Source organism: Macaca thibetana, chromosome 15 (genome assembly GCF_024542745.1).
Source record: "Macaca thibetana thibetana isolate TM-01 chromosome 15, ASM2454274v1, whole genome shotgun sequence".
NCBI lineage: Eukaryota > Metazoa > Chordata > Mammalia > Primates > Cercopithecidae > Macaca > Macaca thibetana.
The window spans coordinates 2,300,771-2,318,489 of record NC_065592.1 but is presented as its reverse complement, the minus strand read 5'-3'; the positions used below and the strand labels follow the sequence as shown (position 1 = coordinate 2,318,489).

At 54.5% G+C, this 17,719-nt stretch overlaps 2 protein-coding genes across 6 annotated transcripts in view; both read right to left on the bottom strand.

Moving 5' to 3' along the window:
- Nucleotides 1–17,719, bottom strand: part of LOC126937095 (beta-lactoglobulin-2) — a 175,103-nt gene that overhangs the window by 53,137 nt on the left and 104,247 nt on the right. The gene's annotated exons all lie outside the window — the stretch shown is intronic.
- On the bottom strand, nucleotides 292–17,664 carry LOC126937105 (glycodelin-like). 5 transcript variants are annotated; one of them, XM_050760401.1, is made up of 7 exons: nucleotides 17,499–17,664; nucleotides 17,280–17,352; nucleotides 6,727–6,800; nucleotides 2,694–2,804; nucleotides 1,526–1,630; nucleotides 1,238–1,254; nucleotides 292–866 (listed from the first exon to the last, which is right to left on the bottom strand). In XM_050760401.1, the coding sequence occupies exons 1-6, from the start codon at nucleotides 17,584–17,586 to the stop codon at nucleotides 1,238–1,240; spliced, it is 468 nt and encodes a 155-aa protein (XP_050616358.1). In that variant the 5' UTR covers nucleotides 17,587–17,664; the 3' UTR covers nucleotides 292–866. The 5 variants fall into 5 exon arrangements, with proteins under 5 accessions (XP_050616358.1, XP_050616357.1, XP_050616361.1 ...); XM_050760400.1 differs by having other exon boundaries at nucleotides 292–513; XM_050760404.1 differs by lacking the exon at nucleotides 17,499–17,664 and adding exons at nucleotides 7,183–7,397; nucleotides 8,484–8,591 and having other exon boundaries at nucleotides 292–1,254; nucleotides 17,280–17,346.

Here is a 17,719-nt window from a genome sequence, read left to right as displayed (position 1 = left end):
CATTGATTTTAATTTTGTCTTGCTAACGCATTTCACTATTAAAGACTATGAGTTTTCCTCTGGGCTCATCGATTCTGATGGAAGTTGTATTTTTCTAGACATTTCATAAATTTTGTGGAAGTGGACCCTTTTATTTTGTAGATAAGAAAGTTGAGGCCTTTTCTCCATCAGAAGCTGCCCCTGGGTTTGTAGTAGCTCTGGCTCTGCCAGGCGGTGGCCTGGGCCCGTCCCCCACCCCGGACCCTCATCCCTGAATCCCACACCCAGCGGTGACTGTGCGTCCAGACAGAACATGCTGCATGGATTTATTAATAATCTCTGCCAGAGACTGCCCCCAGGGAGCAGCTCCCCCACGCCCGCGGTGCAGGTGTGCGGCAGGAAGGAGATGGGGACACGGATGACCACGCCATTGTCTTCTGAGGTGTGGACATTCTTTGAAAGGGCAGGAGGAATTCCCACTGCTCTGGAGGTGTGGAAGGGTGGGGGTCTGGTCTTCCTGGAGGCGGAGGCGAGCTGTTGGGTTATTTAAGTAGAGGGAGGAAGAGCAGGGTGTTGTGGGGGAGCCCTGGAAGGACGTGGGTGGGCTTGAGGACACCCCCTTAAGAATGCTGCACTGAAATCCCAGCACTTTGGGAGACTGAGGGGGGCGGATCACGAGGTCAAGAGATTGAGACCATCCTGGCCAACATGGTGAAACCCCATCTCTATTAACAATACAAAAATTAGCTGGGCGTGGTGGTACACGCCTGTGGTCCCAGCAACCCGGGGGGTGAGGCAGGAGAATCGCTTGAACCCGGGAGGTGGAGGTTGCAGTGAGCTGAGATTGTGCCACTGCCCTCCAGCCTGGTGACAGAGCGAGACTCCATCTAAAAAAAGAAAGAATGTGCTACTGAGATCTACAGGTCCCCAGCTTCTCATGCCCTTCCATGTAACCATCCTCCCTCCTCCTCCTTCAGCCCCCATCATTTCCAACCAACCCCAAAAGAAAGCATGAGGTCCAACTGTAGGGCACGAGCCCGTGACTTATACAATGGCTGCAACACACACGCTGGGCTGGTGGACGGGGAAGTCAGCAGCCTGGCTTTCCAGAATCGTAAGACCAGACCAAAGCTCATTCCTTCAAGGTCAGCCCTGAACTGGACACAGTGGGGTCTGTCCCAGCAGCCCAGAGAGGCAGCCGCAGATAGTGGGCGAGGTTGATACATTACCCAGGAGGCAGGACCAGGCAGGAGCTCACCTAGAAATGGCACGGCTCTGTGGGAGGAGAGCGGAGAGTGGAGGCGTCAGCGAGAGAAGAGACAGCTGGGGACACAGCAGTCCCAGGGCTAGAGAGGGGAGTGAAAAGATGGTGGGAGGGGGTGGGACCCCACCTCAGGGTGGCTCTGCACCCCAGGAGGCTGGGGGAGAACTAGGGAAGGGCCAACAAGGAGTGACCTGAGTACTACAGAGCCAGCAGGGGGCTCGGGCTGAGAAAGAAGCAGCATCTCCTCCAGCCGAGGCTGGGCGTGTCCTGGGCGGAGCTCACCTTCCGTCTTTCTCAAGTCCAGCAAGTACCATAGACGCTTGTGCAGGGGCCTGAAAGCCCTGATGAATCCCTTCATGATCTCGTCGTCCTCCACCAGGACTCTGGCTGTGGAGGAGGCTGGGTCAGTCCTGGGTCCCTGGGGCTTCCATGAGAGCTGGGGAGCTCCAGGGGCCCTGCCTGAGGAGGGAGGGCAGAGAAGGAGGCCCCAGTGCTCCCAGGTCAGGCAGAGTTTGGTCTGGAGTAGGTTCCTAGGGCGGTCTCTGGGGCTCTGTCCACCTGGCCTCCAGGTTCCCTGTCCCCAGCTCCCACTCCTGGGCCCAGCCCCCTCTGCTCCGCTCTGGGCAGCTCTGGGCATCGCTGGGGCCCACACAGCTCAGGACGGTGTCTACAGCGTCACGGGAGGAGAGCACAGTGCCTGCTTCCCCCAGTGCCCGGCTCTCACCAAGCACGGCTGAGGCCGATCAAGAAGACACCTGTGTGATCTCAGAGGAAACGGTGTGCTGGGAAACACAGGGGAGGGCTGTGCCTATGTGGCTATTTTGGTATTCCTGGCCTTCGTTTGGTCGAGAGCATCATAGGTTTCAGGGTGTTTTGACTGGATGTCCAGTGAGCATTAATCTTTCCACCAAGCCCAGCCCCTTGACTGGCGACTGTCCCACTGGCCCCATATCAGCTCCTTGCTTTGTCAGAGGACTCGATGAAGCACTGGAGAAAAACAGCCTGGCCGGGCCTGGTGGCTCATGCCTGTAATCCAATCCCAGCACTTTCGGAGGCCGAGGCGGGTGGATCACTTGAGGTCAGGAGTTGGAGACCAGCCTGGCCAACGTGGTGAAACCCCGTCTCTACTAAAAATACAAAAATTAGCCAGGTATGGTGGCACGCGCCTGTAATCCCAGCTACTTGGGAGGCTGAGGCAGGAGAATCGCTTGAATCTAGGAAGCAAACGTCGCAGTGAGCCGAGATCGCACCACTGCACTCCAGCCTGAGTGACAGAATGCAACCCTGTCTCAAAAAAACAAAGTGAACAAACAAATAAAAAAATGAAGAAAAAATCAGCCCACAGGCACCGAGGTGGACAGGAAGCCAGTTGTCAGCTCCCCAGGGTTCCCAGACATGGACGTAGCTGCTACCTCTCACCCACACTGAGCTCCCATGCTGTGAGACCCACCCAGGTACTGGCACATCAAGCACTGGATGCGGGTGGTGGTATCCGTTAGGCAGAGAAACAGGAAATTGTCGTAGTCAGTATCAAGCAGCATAGCCTCGTTCGCCCCCATATCTGGGGAAAGAAGAGAAGAACCAAAAGGAAGATGAAGCCTCCATCTCAGCAGAGTCTTGGGCAGATGTGTGGACGTCCCACCACACTAAGTGGCTTCCTCGTCCACTGACACCGTGGGATGTGGCTCCTGGGGTGGGCCATGGCCAGGGAATCCAGGGAGAAAAGGAGAGAAGAGGCAACATGGAGGACCATGGAGCCCTGGCTGAAGGGGAGAGGCCAGGTGTGCAGTGGAGAGGCAGACACCGGAGGCAGGCAGGCTCTGACCTGGAGAGATTCCAGCTGAGAAGTCACATACGGGTGAGGACAGCGGGAGACGGCACGGGAACAGGGCAGAGGGGTGGGAAGAGGGAGAAGAAATGGACCTTGGAGAGTGGCTCGATTCTGGGGAGGGCAAGCAGGGTCAGAAGGGCCTGAGGCAAGTCCCAAGCATAAGAAGCAAACTGTATTTGCTGGGAAAATGTGCCCACGAGGGGATAAGAGAGCCCAGACCCTGACCACTTCTGTATTTAAAAAAAAAAAATAATTAACAAAATAGAACAAAATGTCACAAATTGTTGGGGAGAATTCAGTGGAGCCAGGACGTGCTGTAGCCTCTCCTCCCGCAACCAGGCTGGGAGCACGGCCCAGGCCAGATCTGTAACCCCACCGTCAGCAGGAGGCAGCCAGGCCCGCGGGAACAGCAGCCCACCTGGCCACCTGCCCACCTGTTCACCTGCCCACCTGCCCACCTGTTCACCTGTTCACCTGCCCACCTGTTCACCTGCCCACCTGCCCCCCTGTTCACCTGGCCACCTGTTTACCTGGCCACCTGTTCACCTACCCACCTGCCCACCTGTTCACCTAACCACCTGTTCACCTACCCACCTGCCCACCTGTTCACCTACCCACCTGCCCACCTGTACACCTACCCACCTGCCCACCTGCCCACCTGCCCACCTGTTCACCTAGCCACCTACCCACCTGCCCACCTGCCCACCTGTTCACCTAGCCACCTGCCTACCTGTTCACCTGTTCACCTGCCCACCTGTTCACCTGCCCACCTACCCACTTGCCTACCTGCCCACCTTCTCACCTGCCCAGCTGCCTACCTGCCCACCTGCCCACCTTCTCACCTGCCCGCCTACCCACCTGCCCGCCTGCCCACCTGTCCACCTTCTCACCTGCCCACCTTCTCACCTGCCCACCTTCTCACCTGCCCACCTGTCCACCTTCTCACTTGCCCACCTTCTCACCTGCCCACCTTCTCACCTGCCTGCCCGCCTACCCACCTGCCCACCTGCCCACCTGCCCACCTTCTCACCTGCCCACCTGTCCACCTTCTCACTTGCCCACCTTCTCACCTGCCCGCCTACCCACCTGCCCACCTGCCCACCTTCTCACCTGCCCACCTACCCACCTGCCCACCTGCCCACCTTCTCACCTGCCCACCTGTCCACCTTCTCACTTGCCCACCTTCTCACCTGCCCTGCTGCCCACCTGCCCACTTGCCTACCTGCCCACCTTCTCACCTGCCCAGCTGCCCACCTTCTCACATGCCAGCCTACCCACCTGCCCACCTTTCTCACCTGCCCGCCTACCCACCTGCCCGCCTGCCCACCTGCCCACCTTCTCACCTGCCCACCTGCCCACCTTCTCACCTGCCCACCTTCTCACCTGCCCGCCTACCCACTTGCCCACCTGCCCACCTTCTCACCTGCCCGCCTACCCACCTGCCAACCTGCCCACCTTCTCACCTGCCCACCTGCCCACCTTCTCACCTGCCCACCTTCCCACCTTCTCACCTGCCCACCTTCTCACCTGCCCACCTGTCCACCTTCTCACTTGCCCACCTTCTCACCTGCCCGCCTACCCACCTGCCCACCTGCCCACCTTCTCACCTGCCCACCTGTCCACCTTCTCACTTGCCCACCTTCTCACCTGCCCACCTTCTCACCTGCCTGCCCGCCTACCCACCTGCCCACCTGCCCACCTTCTCACCTGCCCACCTGTCCACCTTCTCACTTGCCCACCTTCTCACCTGCCCGCCTACCCACCTGCCCACCTGCCCACCTTCTCACCTGCCCACCTGTCCACCTTCGCACTTGCCCACCTTCTCACCTGCCCGCCTTCTCACCTGCCCGCCTACCCACCTGCCCACCTGCCCACCTTCTCACCTGCCCACCTGTCCACCTTCTCACTTGCCCACCTGCTCACCTTCTCACCTGCCCACCTTCTCACCTGCCCGCCTACCCACCTGCCCACCTGCCCACCTTCTCACCTGCCCACCTGTCCACCTTCTCACTTGCCCACCTTCTCACCTGCCCACCTTCTCACCTGCCCGCCTACCCACCTGCCCACCTGCCCACCTTCTCACCTGCCCACCTGTCCACCTTCTCACTTGCCCACCTTCTCACCTGCCCGCCTTCTCACCTGCCCGCCTACCCACCTGCCCACCTGCCCACCTGTCACCTGCCCACCTGTCCACCTTCTCATTTGCCCACCTGCTCACCTTCTCACCTGCCCACCTTCTCACCTGCCCGCCTACCCACCTGCCCACCTGCCCACCTTCTCACCTGCCCACCTGTCCACCTTCTCACTTGCCCACCTTCTCACCTGCCCGCCTACCCACCTGCCCACCTGCCCACCTTCTCACCTGCCCACCTGTCCACCTTCTCACTTGCCCACCTTCTCACCTGCCCGCCTTCTCACCTGCCCGCCTACCCACCTGCCCACCTGCCCACCTTCTCACCTGCCCACCTGTCCACCTTCTCACTTGCCCACCTGCTCACCTTCTCACCTGCCCACCTTCTCACCTGCCCGCCTACCCACCTGCCCACCTGCCCACCTTCTCACCTGTCCACCTTCTCACTTGCCCACCTTCTCACCTGCCCACCTTCTCACCTGCCCGCCTACCCACCTGCCCACCTGCCCACCTTCTCACCTGCCTACCTTCTCACCTGCCCAGCTGCCCACCTTCTCACCTGCCCACCTGTCCACCTTCTCACGTGCCCACCTTCTCACCTGCCCACCTTCTCACCTGCCCGCCTACCCACCTGCCCACCTTCTCACCTGCCCAGCTGCCCACCTGCCCACTTGCCTACCTGCCCACCTTCTTACCTGCCCAGCTGCCTACCTGCCCACCTACCCACCTTCTCACCTGCCCACCTACCCACCTGCCCACCTGCCCACCGGTCCACCTACCCACCTGCCCACCTGTCCACCTGTCCACCTTCTCACCTGACCACCTGCCCACCTTCTCACCTGCCCACCTACCCACCTACCCACCTGCCCACCTGCCCACCTTCTCACCTGCCCACCTTCTCACCTGCCCACCTGCCCACCTTCTCACCTGCCCACCTGCCCACCTTCTTGCCTGCCCACCTACCCACCTGCCCACCTGCCCACCTTCTCACCTGCCCGCCTACCCACCTGCCCACCTGCCCACCTTCTCACCTGCCCACCTGCCCACCTTCTCGCCTGCCCACCTTCTCACCTGCCCACCTTCTCACCTGCCCACCTTCTCACCTGCCCACCTGCCCACCTTCTCGCCTGCCCACCTTCTCGCCTGCCCACCTTCTCACCTGCCCACCTTCTCACCTGCCCACCTTCTCACCTGCCCATCTGCTTGCCTGCAGCCTCCCTGGCCTGTTGTGAGGCCAGAGTGAACAGTGCACACAAAGTGCCTGTCCCCCGTGCCTGGGCACAGTGCAGACCCACGTCCTGCCACTGTCATGCCAAGAATTAGTGCATCCCCCGCCCTCCAGGTAAAATATGCCTTTGGGGTCAGTATCGGGCTGACTGGAGCAAACACTCTGACTCCCTGAAGCGGAGAGAGTTGGCACAGGCCAGGCCCCACTCCCTCCTCCCCCAGCAGAGCCGCCTGTGGGAGAGCGTGGCCAGCCTGCCAGCACTGAGCCAGCGCTTGGGGCCTGGGGATGCTCACAGTTGATCTTGAACTTCTTCGGATTCTCAGTCTTCTCTCCAAGGACCTTCTTCTCAACACAGCTGTTGTTCTCCCTGGAAGGTGGTGACAAGAGAATGAGTGGCCACTTGAATTGGAGTTGCCCTCACTGTCACCCCTAAAATCAGGTACAGGAACTTCCCCGGGTCCCAGGAGCACCGCAGCCCACAGCCGCCCGACCTTCTCCTCAGTCTGACCTGAGGCTGCACTGTGTGGTCGGCTGTTGGCCCAGAGCCTGGGGCAGGGGCTCCAAGGGGACAGGGAACATCTGGAGCCCGGGTTTTCCACCCCACCCTCATGCAGGGGCCACAGTGAAGCCCCTGGCGTCAGAAAATGCCTGGGGCTGAGTCCAGCTCTGCTCACCCCACCCAGTCCTGGACCCCTGCGGGGGGAGACTGAGCCCCCGCCAAGCCCCAGTCCCAATGACTAGGAACCCACCGTCTGTGCAGAACGATCTCCAGGTGGTCCTCGGGGGTGGGCCACAGCGAGGTGACGTGGACCCTCAGAGCAGACTTCACCGTCACCATGAGGGAGACGTTGTTGGTGGCCATGGCCATGGAGTGCCAGGTCCCTGCCAACTGAGGGGGCCTTGGGCTGCACGGGGTTCCCCCCAACCATGGCTCTCGTGGCAACCGGTGCAGGCGGGGCGGAGTCTAACTGGGATGGGTACAGTGAGCACTGGATGGTGGTCTGTTGTCTACCAGACGCTGGGCTATGGAAATTCACCAGTGTGTGCTAACTCAGGAGTGTTCCAAAGCCCAAATAATGAGTCACCTAGGATGCTGGGAAACCAGAGAGGCCACCCTAAAGATGGAGAGCAGGGCTGAGGGGTTCCTGATGTCATGGCATCCATTCTGAGCCTCCTGTAGGTTTCTGAGATTCTGGGCTTCCCGCCTGCCCGCAGCTCCCACCCACCCCAGGCTTCCCACGGTAAAGCGCCCGCTCCCCCAGCCTCAAACCTTTGGGAGCTCCAGGTTCTGCTTGGTCTGGGGCATGTCCGTGGCCTGGACACTACAGACCAGGGCCACGCCCAGGGTGAGCAGGAGGCATGGCATGGCTGCAGCTCTGGGTGGCTCTGAGCTCTTGAGCGAGAGGGATGCTGAGGCAGTGTGGGCTCAGAGGGCCTTATGTAGGAGGAGGGCAGATAAAAGCCCTGCCCACAGCCTTGCCATGCGGTTCCTCGAACCCGTGACTCATCCTCGGCCCGTGGGGCAGCTTCCTCCACTGGGACAATGGGAGGCTCTTCCCTACGTCCACCCGGGAACCTCCTCTGTGTCCGGGCTGGGCAGTTCCTGGCAGGGCCTCAGGTGGGAGGAGCCTGGGTCGGGTCCAGGCTGGCAGCCAGTGATGGGAGCACCTTCTGGGACGGGGCTATGTCGGGTCAGAGGCCAGCACTGAGGACAGCTGTGCCCAGGGCAGGAGTATGGCCTGTGGGGCAGGCAGAGGGCCTGAGAGCCCCATGGCCGCCCCAGGATGCCACAGACGTCATGCCAGTGGGTGGCTGTCTGCACGTTCATAATCCTGACCTGTACCTTCCACTTAGCCATCCCCAGGCGTGCACACCCGTGCCCCTCAAACAGCCAGCCTCTGGACAGGTGCACAGTGCGTGCTAGCACTGTTTCTCTCTGACTCACAGGCAAGACGGGGTAGAAACGGGAGGCAGTGGACTTTCAGACTTTGTCCCACAGTCTATATTGGAAGCACTTTTTCTCACAGGGAAGCATCACTTTATAACTTACAATTGAGCCTGTATCTCACTCCTGGAGAGCACCTGAGTCCTGAGGCAAGACACGGGTGTCCACTCCCTCTCTCCCATCCGTCAGAGTAGGTCATTCCAGCCAGGGCAGCTAGGCAAGAAATGGTAACTAAAGGCACGCAGATTGGGAAGGGGGAGGTATACCTGTCCCTATTCGTATATGACATCGTTGCCCGGATACAAAATTGCAAGAACTCTACAAAACCCCTCCTAGAACCGAGCGAGGTCAGCAAGGTCAATCGCACAAAAATCCATCGTGTTCCCACAGTGTCAAGGAGTACACAGAACCCAAAACTGGAAATTCAGGATTTGTAATCACATATATAGCATGGAGGCACGAATCTCAGCAAAGATGGACAGGACTTAAACTCTGAACCCAATGAAGGAAATCAAAGACCTAAGGAAATGGACAGGCACGATGTGTTCATGGGCTGGAAGGTTCAACACAGCAAAGATGTTAGCTCTCCCCAACTCAACCTAGAGATTTAATGCAATTCCTATGAAATTATCAGCAAGATATTTTGTAGACAGATAGCTATTTTGTAGATAGATATAGATATATGTGTGTCTCACACACACACATATATATATAATTGTGTGTGTGAGAGACACACATATATCTATATATTATATATTTTTATATAATATATATATATTTTTTATATATTTATTTATTTATTTATTTTGAGGCACAGTCTTGCTCTGTTGCCCAGCCTGGAGTGCAGTGGCACAATCTTGACTCACTGCAACCTCTGCCTCCCAGGTTCAAGTGATTCTGCTGCCTCAGCCCCCCGATTAGCTGGGATGATAGGCTCCCACCACCACACCTGGCTAATTTTTGTATTTTTAGTAGAGAGGGGGTTTCACTATGTTGGCCAGGCTGGTCTCAAACCGCTGACCTCAAGTGATCTGCCCACCTCGGCCTCCCAAAGTGCTGGCATTACAGGCATGAGCCACCGCACCCCACCGTATATAGATATACAGACAATTTTTTTCCAAAATCTGTATGTCAAGGCAAAGGAGCTACAATAGCTAAAGCCATTTTGAAGAAGAATAAAGTGTAAAGAGTTAGTCTACCCAAGTTGACAAGCACTATTATCAGTAGTAACCAAGAGTGTGGTATTGGTAGAGAAATGGGCACATAGATCAATGAGAAATAGAAAACCCAAACACGGACTCACACACCTACAACAACAGACCTTTAACAAAGCTGCAAGAACAGTGCGTGGGGGAAGTGCTGTCGGAAAAGAGGGTCCTGGTGCAGACCCCAAGAATGGGTTCTTGGCTCTCACACAGGAGAGAATTCAAGGTGACTCACAAAGCACAGTGAAAACAAGTTTATAGGAAATGAACTCGGTACCAGAGCCGGGCAACCTCAGTGAGCAGGAGGAGGGACGCCCGTCCTCTGTGAGTGTGTCTGCTCGTAAGAAGCTATAAGGGGCTACAGTGAAACCTGGATCGTGCAGATGCACTTGCTAAAGATAGGGGCTCCTAGTGTGATGGATGACCATTCGCCCTTCAGCCTCAGCCTGCTCGTGGACGTTATCTGTGAGCAAAGACAGCCTGCTGCACTCCCAGGTCATCGGGACGCTCTGCAGGCTTGGTGGGAGATGCCCCGTTTGGGCATAAATGTTTTGCAGTTATAATTGGTGGTCAGCTTAGAATGTGGCTATTTTCAGACCATAAGCACGTGCCTGTAATCCCAGCTACTCGGGAGGCTGAGGCATAAAATCGCCTGAATCTGGGAGGCGGAAGTTGCGGTGAGCTGAGATCCCGCCACTGCATTCCAGCCTGAGTGACAGAACGAGACCCTGTCTCAAAAACACAAAGCAAACAAACAACAAACAAACAAATAAAAAAAAACAAGAAGGCCGGGCGCGGTGGCTCAGGTCTGTAATCCCAGCACTTTGGGAGGCTGAGGCGGGCGGATCATGAGGTCAGGAGATCGAGACCATCCTGGCTAACATAGTGAAACCCTGTCTCTACTAAAAATACAAACAAAATTAGCCGGGCGAGGTGGTGGGTGCCTGTAGTCCCAGCTACTCGGGAGGATGAGGCAGGAGAATGGCGTGACCCCAGGAGGCGGAGCTTGCAGTGAGCCAAGATCGCGCCACTGCACTCCAGCCTGGGCGATAGAGTGAGACTCCTTCTCAAAAAAAAAAAAAAAAAAAAAAAAAAAACCCAAGAAATTAAAAATCAGCCCACAGGAAGCCAGTTGTCAGCTCCCCAGGGTTCCCAACCATGGACACAGCTGCTACCTGTTACCCACGCTGAGCTCATGTGCTGTGAGACCCACCCAGGTCCTGGCACATCATGCTCTGGATGGGGGTGGTGGTGTCCTTTAGGCAGAGAAACAGGAAATTGTTGTAGTCAGTATCGAGCAGCACAGCCTCGTTATATAACCTTACAGGTGCCTTGTGAGTGTCTAGCTATTCATGTTAAGATGGAGTCACTCTGGTCATGTTTTATTAAACCAGAGGCCTGGCAAGCAGGAGTCCCTCTAAGAAAAGGACAGTCTTTGCAACAAATGGTGCTGGAGCAATTCGTCACGTGCAATCAATCCCATGCAAACAAGGAACCTCCATCTAAAACCTCACACCTGACATATGCATTCACTCATAGTTTAAATAAAACCAAAAACTATACAACTTTTAGAAGAAAGCGTACGAGAAAATCTTCAGGACTTAGGGCTAGGAAAAGAATTCTTAGACTTGACACCACATGCAAGATCCACAAAAGAAAAAAAAACTGATAAATCATACTGCATCAAAATCTGAAACTCTTGCTCCAGAAAGACCTTGTTAAGAAGATGAAGACGGCCAGGCGTGATGGATCACACCTGTAATCCCAGCACTCTGGGAGGCCGAGGTGGGTGGATCACCTGAGGTCAGGAGTTCGAGACCACCTATGGCCAACATGGCGAAACACCATTTTACTAAAAATACAAAATTAGCCAGGCCTGGTGGCACGTGCCTGTAATCCCAGCTACTCAGGAGGCTGAGGCAGGAGAATCACTTGAACCCAGGAGGCAGAGGTTGCAGTGAGCTGGGATCGTGCCACTGCACTCCGGCCTGGGTGACAGAGTGAGACTCCTTCTCAAAAAAAAGAGGATGAAGAGACAAGCTACAAATGGGGAGAAAACATTTCAAAGTTCCATATCCAACAAAGGACTGGTGTCTGGAAGATATAAAGAACTTTGAAAACTCAACAGCAAAAATAAAATTCACCTGGAAAATGGGCAAAAACAGGCCGGGCGCGGTGGCTCACGCCTGTAATCCCAGCACTTGGGAGACTGAGAAGGGCGGATCACAAGGTCGGGAGATCGAGACCATCCTGGCTAACACAGTGAAACCCCGTCTCTACTAAAAAATACAAAAAACTAGCCAGGCGAGGTGGTGGGCGCCTGTAGTCCCAGCTACTCGGGAGGCTGAGGCAGGAGAATGGCGTAAACCTGGAAGGTGGAGCTTGCAGTGAGCCGAGATCCAGCCACTGCACTCCAGCCTGGGTGACAGAGCGAGACTCCGTCTCAAAAAAAAAAAAAAGAAAGAAAATGGGCAAAAACCATGAAGGAACATCTCCCCAAAGAAGATCTAGGGTGGCAAATAAGCACCTAAAAGGATGCTCAATGTCATTGACTATCAAGGAGCACCAATTAAAGCCACAGTGAGATATCACAGCCCAGCTATTAGGACAGTGACAATGAAAAGTAGGGACTGTACCAGAGAAACTAGATCTCTCATAATGTTGAGAAATCCATACTTTGAGTGGCTCTAAAATGGTACAGCCATGCTGGAAATTGTAAGTTGCTTTTATCTTTTATTGAAAAAATTTTAAGTTTCAATACTAGAGACTGGGTCTCACTATGTTGGCCAGATTGGTCTTGAACTCCTGGGCTCAAGAGATCCTCCCACCTTGGCCTCCCAAAGTGCTGAGATTACAAGTATGAGCCACCACACCCAGCTGGAAGTTTCTTTTAAAACTAAGCCTATGCTGGGCCAGGCATGGTGGCTCACGCCTTTAATCCCCACACCTTGGGAGGCCAAGGTGGGTGGATGACCTGAGGTCAGGAGTTCGAGACCAACTTGGCCAACATGGCAAAACCCCGTCCCTACTAAAAATACAAAAAATTAGCTGGGTGTGGTGGTGGTGGGCACCTGTAGTCCCAGCTACTCAAGAGGCTGAGGCAGGAGAATTGCTTGAACCCAGGAGGCGGAGGTTGCAGTGAACTGAGATTGTGCCACTGCACTCTAGCCTGGGTGACAAAGACTCCGTGTCAAACAACAACAACAACAAAATACTGAGCATATGCTTACTCTACAGCCTGGCACTTTTACTCCTGGGCATTTATCCCAGACAAATGGGATAAATGGACACAGAAAACCCTGCGTACAATTGTCCACAGCAGCTTTGCCTGTAATAGCTAATAACTGGAAACCACCATCCGTGAATGAACGGTTAGACAGACGAGTACATCCGCCTTATGGGAGACTCAGCCATAAAACGGGGTGAACTGCTGATACCCACAGCAGCAGGAGGACGTTCAAGGGAACTACACTGAGTGAAAAAGGCCAATCCCAAAAGGTCGCATACTCTATGAGTGTTCATACAATATTCTCGAAATGACATTATAGGAATTGAAAGCTGATTAGTGGCTGCCAAGGGCTGGGCCTGGGGAATGGGTGTGTCTCTAAAGGGGTAACACAAGAGACCTCTGTGGGGATGGAACCATTCTATATGTTGATTGTGGCGGTGGTTACACACATCTACACAGGTAAAAACTTGCATAGAACCACACACACAAGCAAATATAAAACTAGACGGGCGGATCATGAGGTCATGAGATCGAGACCATCCTGGCTAACATGGTGAAACCCCGTCCCTACTAAAAAATACGAAAAAAAACTAGCCGAGCGAGGTGGCAGGCGCCTGTGGTCCCACCTACTCGGGAGGCTGAGGCAGGAGAATGGCGTAAACCCGGGAGGCGGAGCTTGCAGTGAGCTGAGATCCGGCCACTGCACTCCAGTCTGAGCGGCAGAGTGAGACTCCATCACAAAAACAAAACAAAACAAAACAAACAGAAAAAACAAAAGCAAATATAAAACTGGTGAAATATGAATAAGACCTGTAGACCACATCCACATCAATTTCCTGGTCCTGCACAACGTATGGCTATGTAAATTTTCGCACATTACTTATGTGAGGTCTGACTGTAGCTATGCACAGCAGGCAATGGGCACATAGTACCCCTCTGTACTATTTTTGCAGCTTCCCATGAATCTATAGCTATTTCAAAACAAAAGCTACAAAATAACAATACAACGCAAACTTCCCCTCCTGGCTAATGTACAATAGCAGGTGTCGTATTTACCCACCTTGAACAACTAGAAGCCCAGGAGTTTTCAGAAGCAGTGCTTTCTGGATATTTGACAACAGGCAGCGAAGGATCGTGATCCCTGAGAGACGGACATGAGCACTGAGCTATATGACCCCAGCAAGGCCTGGCTCAGGGCAAACGAACCCAAACAGATCCCAGGGTCCCACCCCACACACACTGAGGAGAAGAGTATTAGAGTGTGGGGAGGTGGAGGGACTCGACTTTGCTGGGCAAAGCTTCGGAGAGGAGAGGCTGCACGGAGCGCTCAGGAGACACACAGAGGGGCAGGGAGGAAACCTTGGAACTGGTCAACTGAGTGACTCTTAGAACTCACACAGCCAAGGAGAAAGCCTTCAGAATACACGGGGCAGCAGGCATAATTCTCAGAAAGAGACTGCACTGGTAGCGGGGTTAGCAAGGGCTGTTCTGAACCCATCCGAATACAATTAAAAGCAAGTATGGGGAAGATCCAACATGTTAAAACAATTTAACTGCAGCCACACAGAGTCTAACGTTATTTAACGAAAAACAAAATTGAGTGTGTTATTTCTTGCTGCATAAGAAATTGTCTCCAAACACAACAGCTTCAAACAACGACTTCTGAGGGTCAGGAGTGGGGGTGTGGCCCAGCTGGGTGGTTCGGGCTCAGGGTCTGCAATGAGGCTGTGGTCTCGTTCTGGGCCGGGACTTCGGGCTCTGGAGAATGTCTTGGAACTGGTGGGCCACAATGGCCAGTGGGAATTTCAGGCTCCTGCCACATGAGCCTCTCCCTGGGGCTGCCTGTGACACGGTTCCCCACCGCAAGCGGTAAGAGGAGCAGTGGGGCTGATGTCACACTCTGTGTCTGATTCACACGCCATCCCTTCCTCCTTGCCATAGCTATTAGAAGTGGGTCACGAGGTCCAGCCCATACACAATGGAAGGCATCACACAAGGGAAGCCATCCTGGAGGCCAGCTGCCACGTCAAGAAACCAACAACGTGAAATCCACAAAGTAAATATGACATCCAGTTAACAATTATCAGGCAGGCAATGAAGCAAGAACATACGAGACGTAAGCAGGAGAAAAATCGATAGAAACAGATCCAGAAATGACAGTGACGGTGGACTCAGCACATCAGGATGTTAAAGACCCATTCTACATATCTCTACGTGCTCAAGAGGGTACTGAAAGGCAAGAACCTGATGAGAAGCAAAATGGGAGGCATGGAAAAGACCCAGGAAGGAAAACAGTGCGTCCACGGCGGAAAACAATGGGCAGCTTCTTAGAAAGTTAAACACATCATTATCCCATGACCCAGAAACTTTGCTTGAATTGAAAACAGGAATTCAAACAAATAGTTGTGTGTGTGCATATTTGTGGCTGCACTGTTCAGAATAGCCAAAAGATGTAAACAACTCAAGTGTCTATCAAACAATGAGTGGATAAAAAGCATGGGGTTGGCGGGGCGAGGTGGCTCATGCCTGTAATCCCAGTACTTTGGGAGGCCAAGGTGGGTGGATCACCTGAGGTCAGGAGTTTGAGACCAGCCTGGCCAACATGGTGAAAAATCTCTACTAAAAATACAAAAATTAGCCTGGCATCATGTTGGTGTGCACCTGTAATCCCAGCTACTAGGGAGGCTGAGGCAGGAGAATTGCTTGAGCCTGGGAGGCAGAGTTTGCAGTGAGCCGAGATTGTGCCACTGCACTCCAGCATGGGTGGCAGAGCAAGAATCCATCTAAAAAAAAAAAAAAAAAAAAAAAAAAAGCAGAAAAGCATGGTGTCTATTCAAATGGTAGAATATTATTCAGCTATGAAAAGGAACAGGGCTAGGCCGGGCGTGGTGGCTCAAGCCTGTAATCCCAGCACTTTGGGAGGCCGAGACGGGCGGATCACGAGGTTAGGAGATCGAGACCATCCTGGCTAACACGGTGAAACCCCGTCTCTACTAAAAAATACAAAAAACTAGCTGGGTGTGGTGGCGGGCACCTGTAGTGCAGCTACTCCGGAGGCTGAGGCAGGAGAATGGCATAAACCCAGGAGGCGGAACTTGCAGTGAGCTGAGATCCGGCCACTGAACTCCAGCCTGGGCGACAGAGTGAGACTCCGTCTCAAAAAAAAAAAAAAAAAAAAAAAAAAGAAAAGAAAAGGGGCTGGGCGCGGTGACTCAAGCCTGTAATCCCAGCACTTTGGGAGGCCGAGACGGGCGGATCACGAGGTCAGGAGATCGAGACCATCCTGGCTAACACAGTGAAACCCTGTCTCTACTAAAAATACAAAAACAGCCGGGCGAGGTGGCAGGCGCCTGTAGTCCCAGCTACTCGGGAGGCTGAGGCAGGAGAATGGCGTGAACCCGGGAGGCGGAGCTTGCAGTGAGCTGAGATCTGGCCACTGCACTCCAGCCTGGGTGACAGAGCGAGACTCCGTCTCAAAAAAAAAAAAAAAAGAAAAAAAAGAAAAGGAACAGGGCACTGGTCCATGTTACAACATGGAAGAACCTTGAAAACGTGCTAAATGAAAGGAGCCAGTCACAAAAAGTCACATGTTGTATGATTCCGTTGATAGGAAATGTCCAGAACAGGTAAATCCTTAGGGACAGACAGTGGGGGGCCAATGCTGCTGGAGATGAGGCTTCCTTTGGGGGCGACAGGAATGTTTTGGAACTGCAAAGAGGTCATGGATATGCACCAGGGTGTATGGACTCATTGCTACACAATTGTACACTTCAAAACGGTTATTTTACACTCTGTGAATTTCACCTCGGTGAAGTTTTAAGAAATTAAAAGGGAATAAAGAACCAGATGGAAATCCTAGACATGGAAAGCAAGGAATTTGACGTGATGAGTACACTGGTGGGTTCACAGCAGATGGACCGAGGAAAGCAGGCGGGCTTGGGGCCCAGCAGCAGAGCGACCGACAATGAAGCCGCAAGAAAAAGTCCGAAGGGGACGAAAGGGATGGGGGTCAGGGACCACGGGACAACCTCAAGGGGTCTGACCTACACAGGGCCCCAGCAGGGAAGAGAGAATGGGCTCTCTTTTTCTCCGATGGCCCCTCTCTCCACTCTCAGGCTGGCCTGGTGCCCTTCCTTTGCCAGATTTCCCACCCAGCTGTGAGCTTAAGCTTGAGACCCTCTGTTACCCTGGAGAGCCCTGGCAAGGTGGTGTCTCAGGTCTCCAAACTCTTCCACTGCTGAAGCCCCTCCTGCCTGGATCTGCCCTTGCCCCAGCCTGGTCCACTTCCTGACTGTGCAACGGCGAGCAAAATCCTTAATCCCAAGGCTCTGTTTCTGCATAGAAATGAGAACAGTACCCACGCCACTGGGTTCTTCCAGCAGTAAGCGACATAGGCATGAAAAGCTGGTGTCACAGTGCCCGGAGCAGAGCTCAGTCGATGGCAGCAGCTTGCACGCTTGGACTCACCTTGATCTCCCTGTTGGGACCAGGACCCTCAGGAGTGGGGTTGCCTGGGAGAGGCCCGGAAGCTGCCATATTGCTGAAATAACACTGGAAGAGGTCATTTTTAGCACCGAGTGACTGAGGCTGAGCTCAGGGACCAGATGGGAGAGAGAGTTGGGGTGGAAAAGAGCTGGGAAGGGAGCTGGGCTGGGGGCACAAGCTGAGGAGCATCCGGAATGCTACCTTGTTGAGATGGTTTGTGACAAACGTGAACGGAGGCAGCGGGCGGGTCCACGTCTCTGCAGGGATGGGCTTTTCCTGCCCAATGCATTCTGTGCGAGTTTCCTAAAAGCTGGTGGATCTATAAGCAGGGCTGAGGGGCTCGGGGGTGGGCCAGGAAAAGGAGGACTGAGCCAGGAAGCAGCAAGAGAGGCAGCGGCGTGGGGGCGGGGCCGGGAGGCGGA

What these genes read in the sequence shown, in the direction of transcription:
- LOC126937105 (XM_050760401.1), bottom strand. Translation starts at nt 17,586, where the DNA reads ATGCATTGGGCAGGAAAAGCCCATCCCTGCAGAGACGTGGACCCGCCC. An exon ending in TCACAAACCATCTCAACAAG is followed by an intron (nt 17,353 to 17,498) that starts GTAGCATTCCGG and finishes GTGTTATTTCAG; the next exon opens with CAATATGGCAGCTTCCGGGC. An exon ending in GAAGAAGTTCAAGATCAACT is followed by an intron (nt 2,805 to 6,726) that starts GTGAGCATCCCC and finishes TTCTTTCCCCAG; the next exon opens with ATATGGGGGCGAACGAGGCT.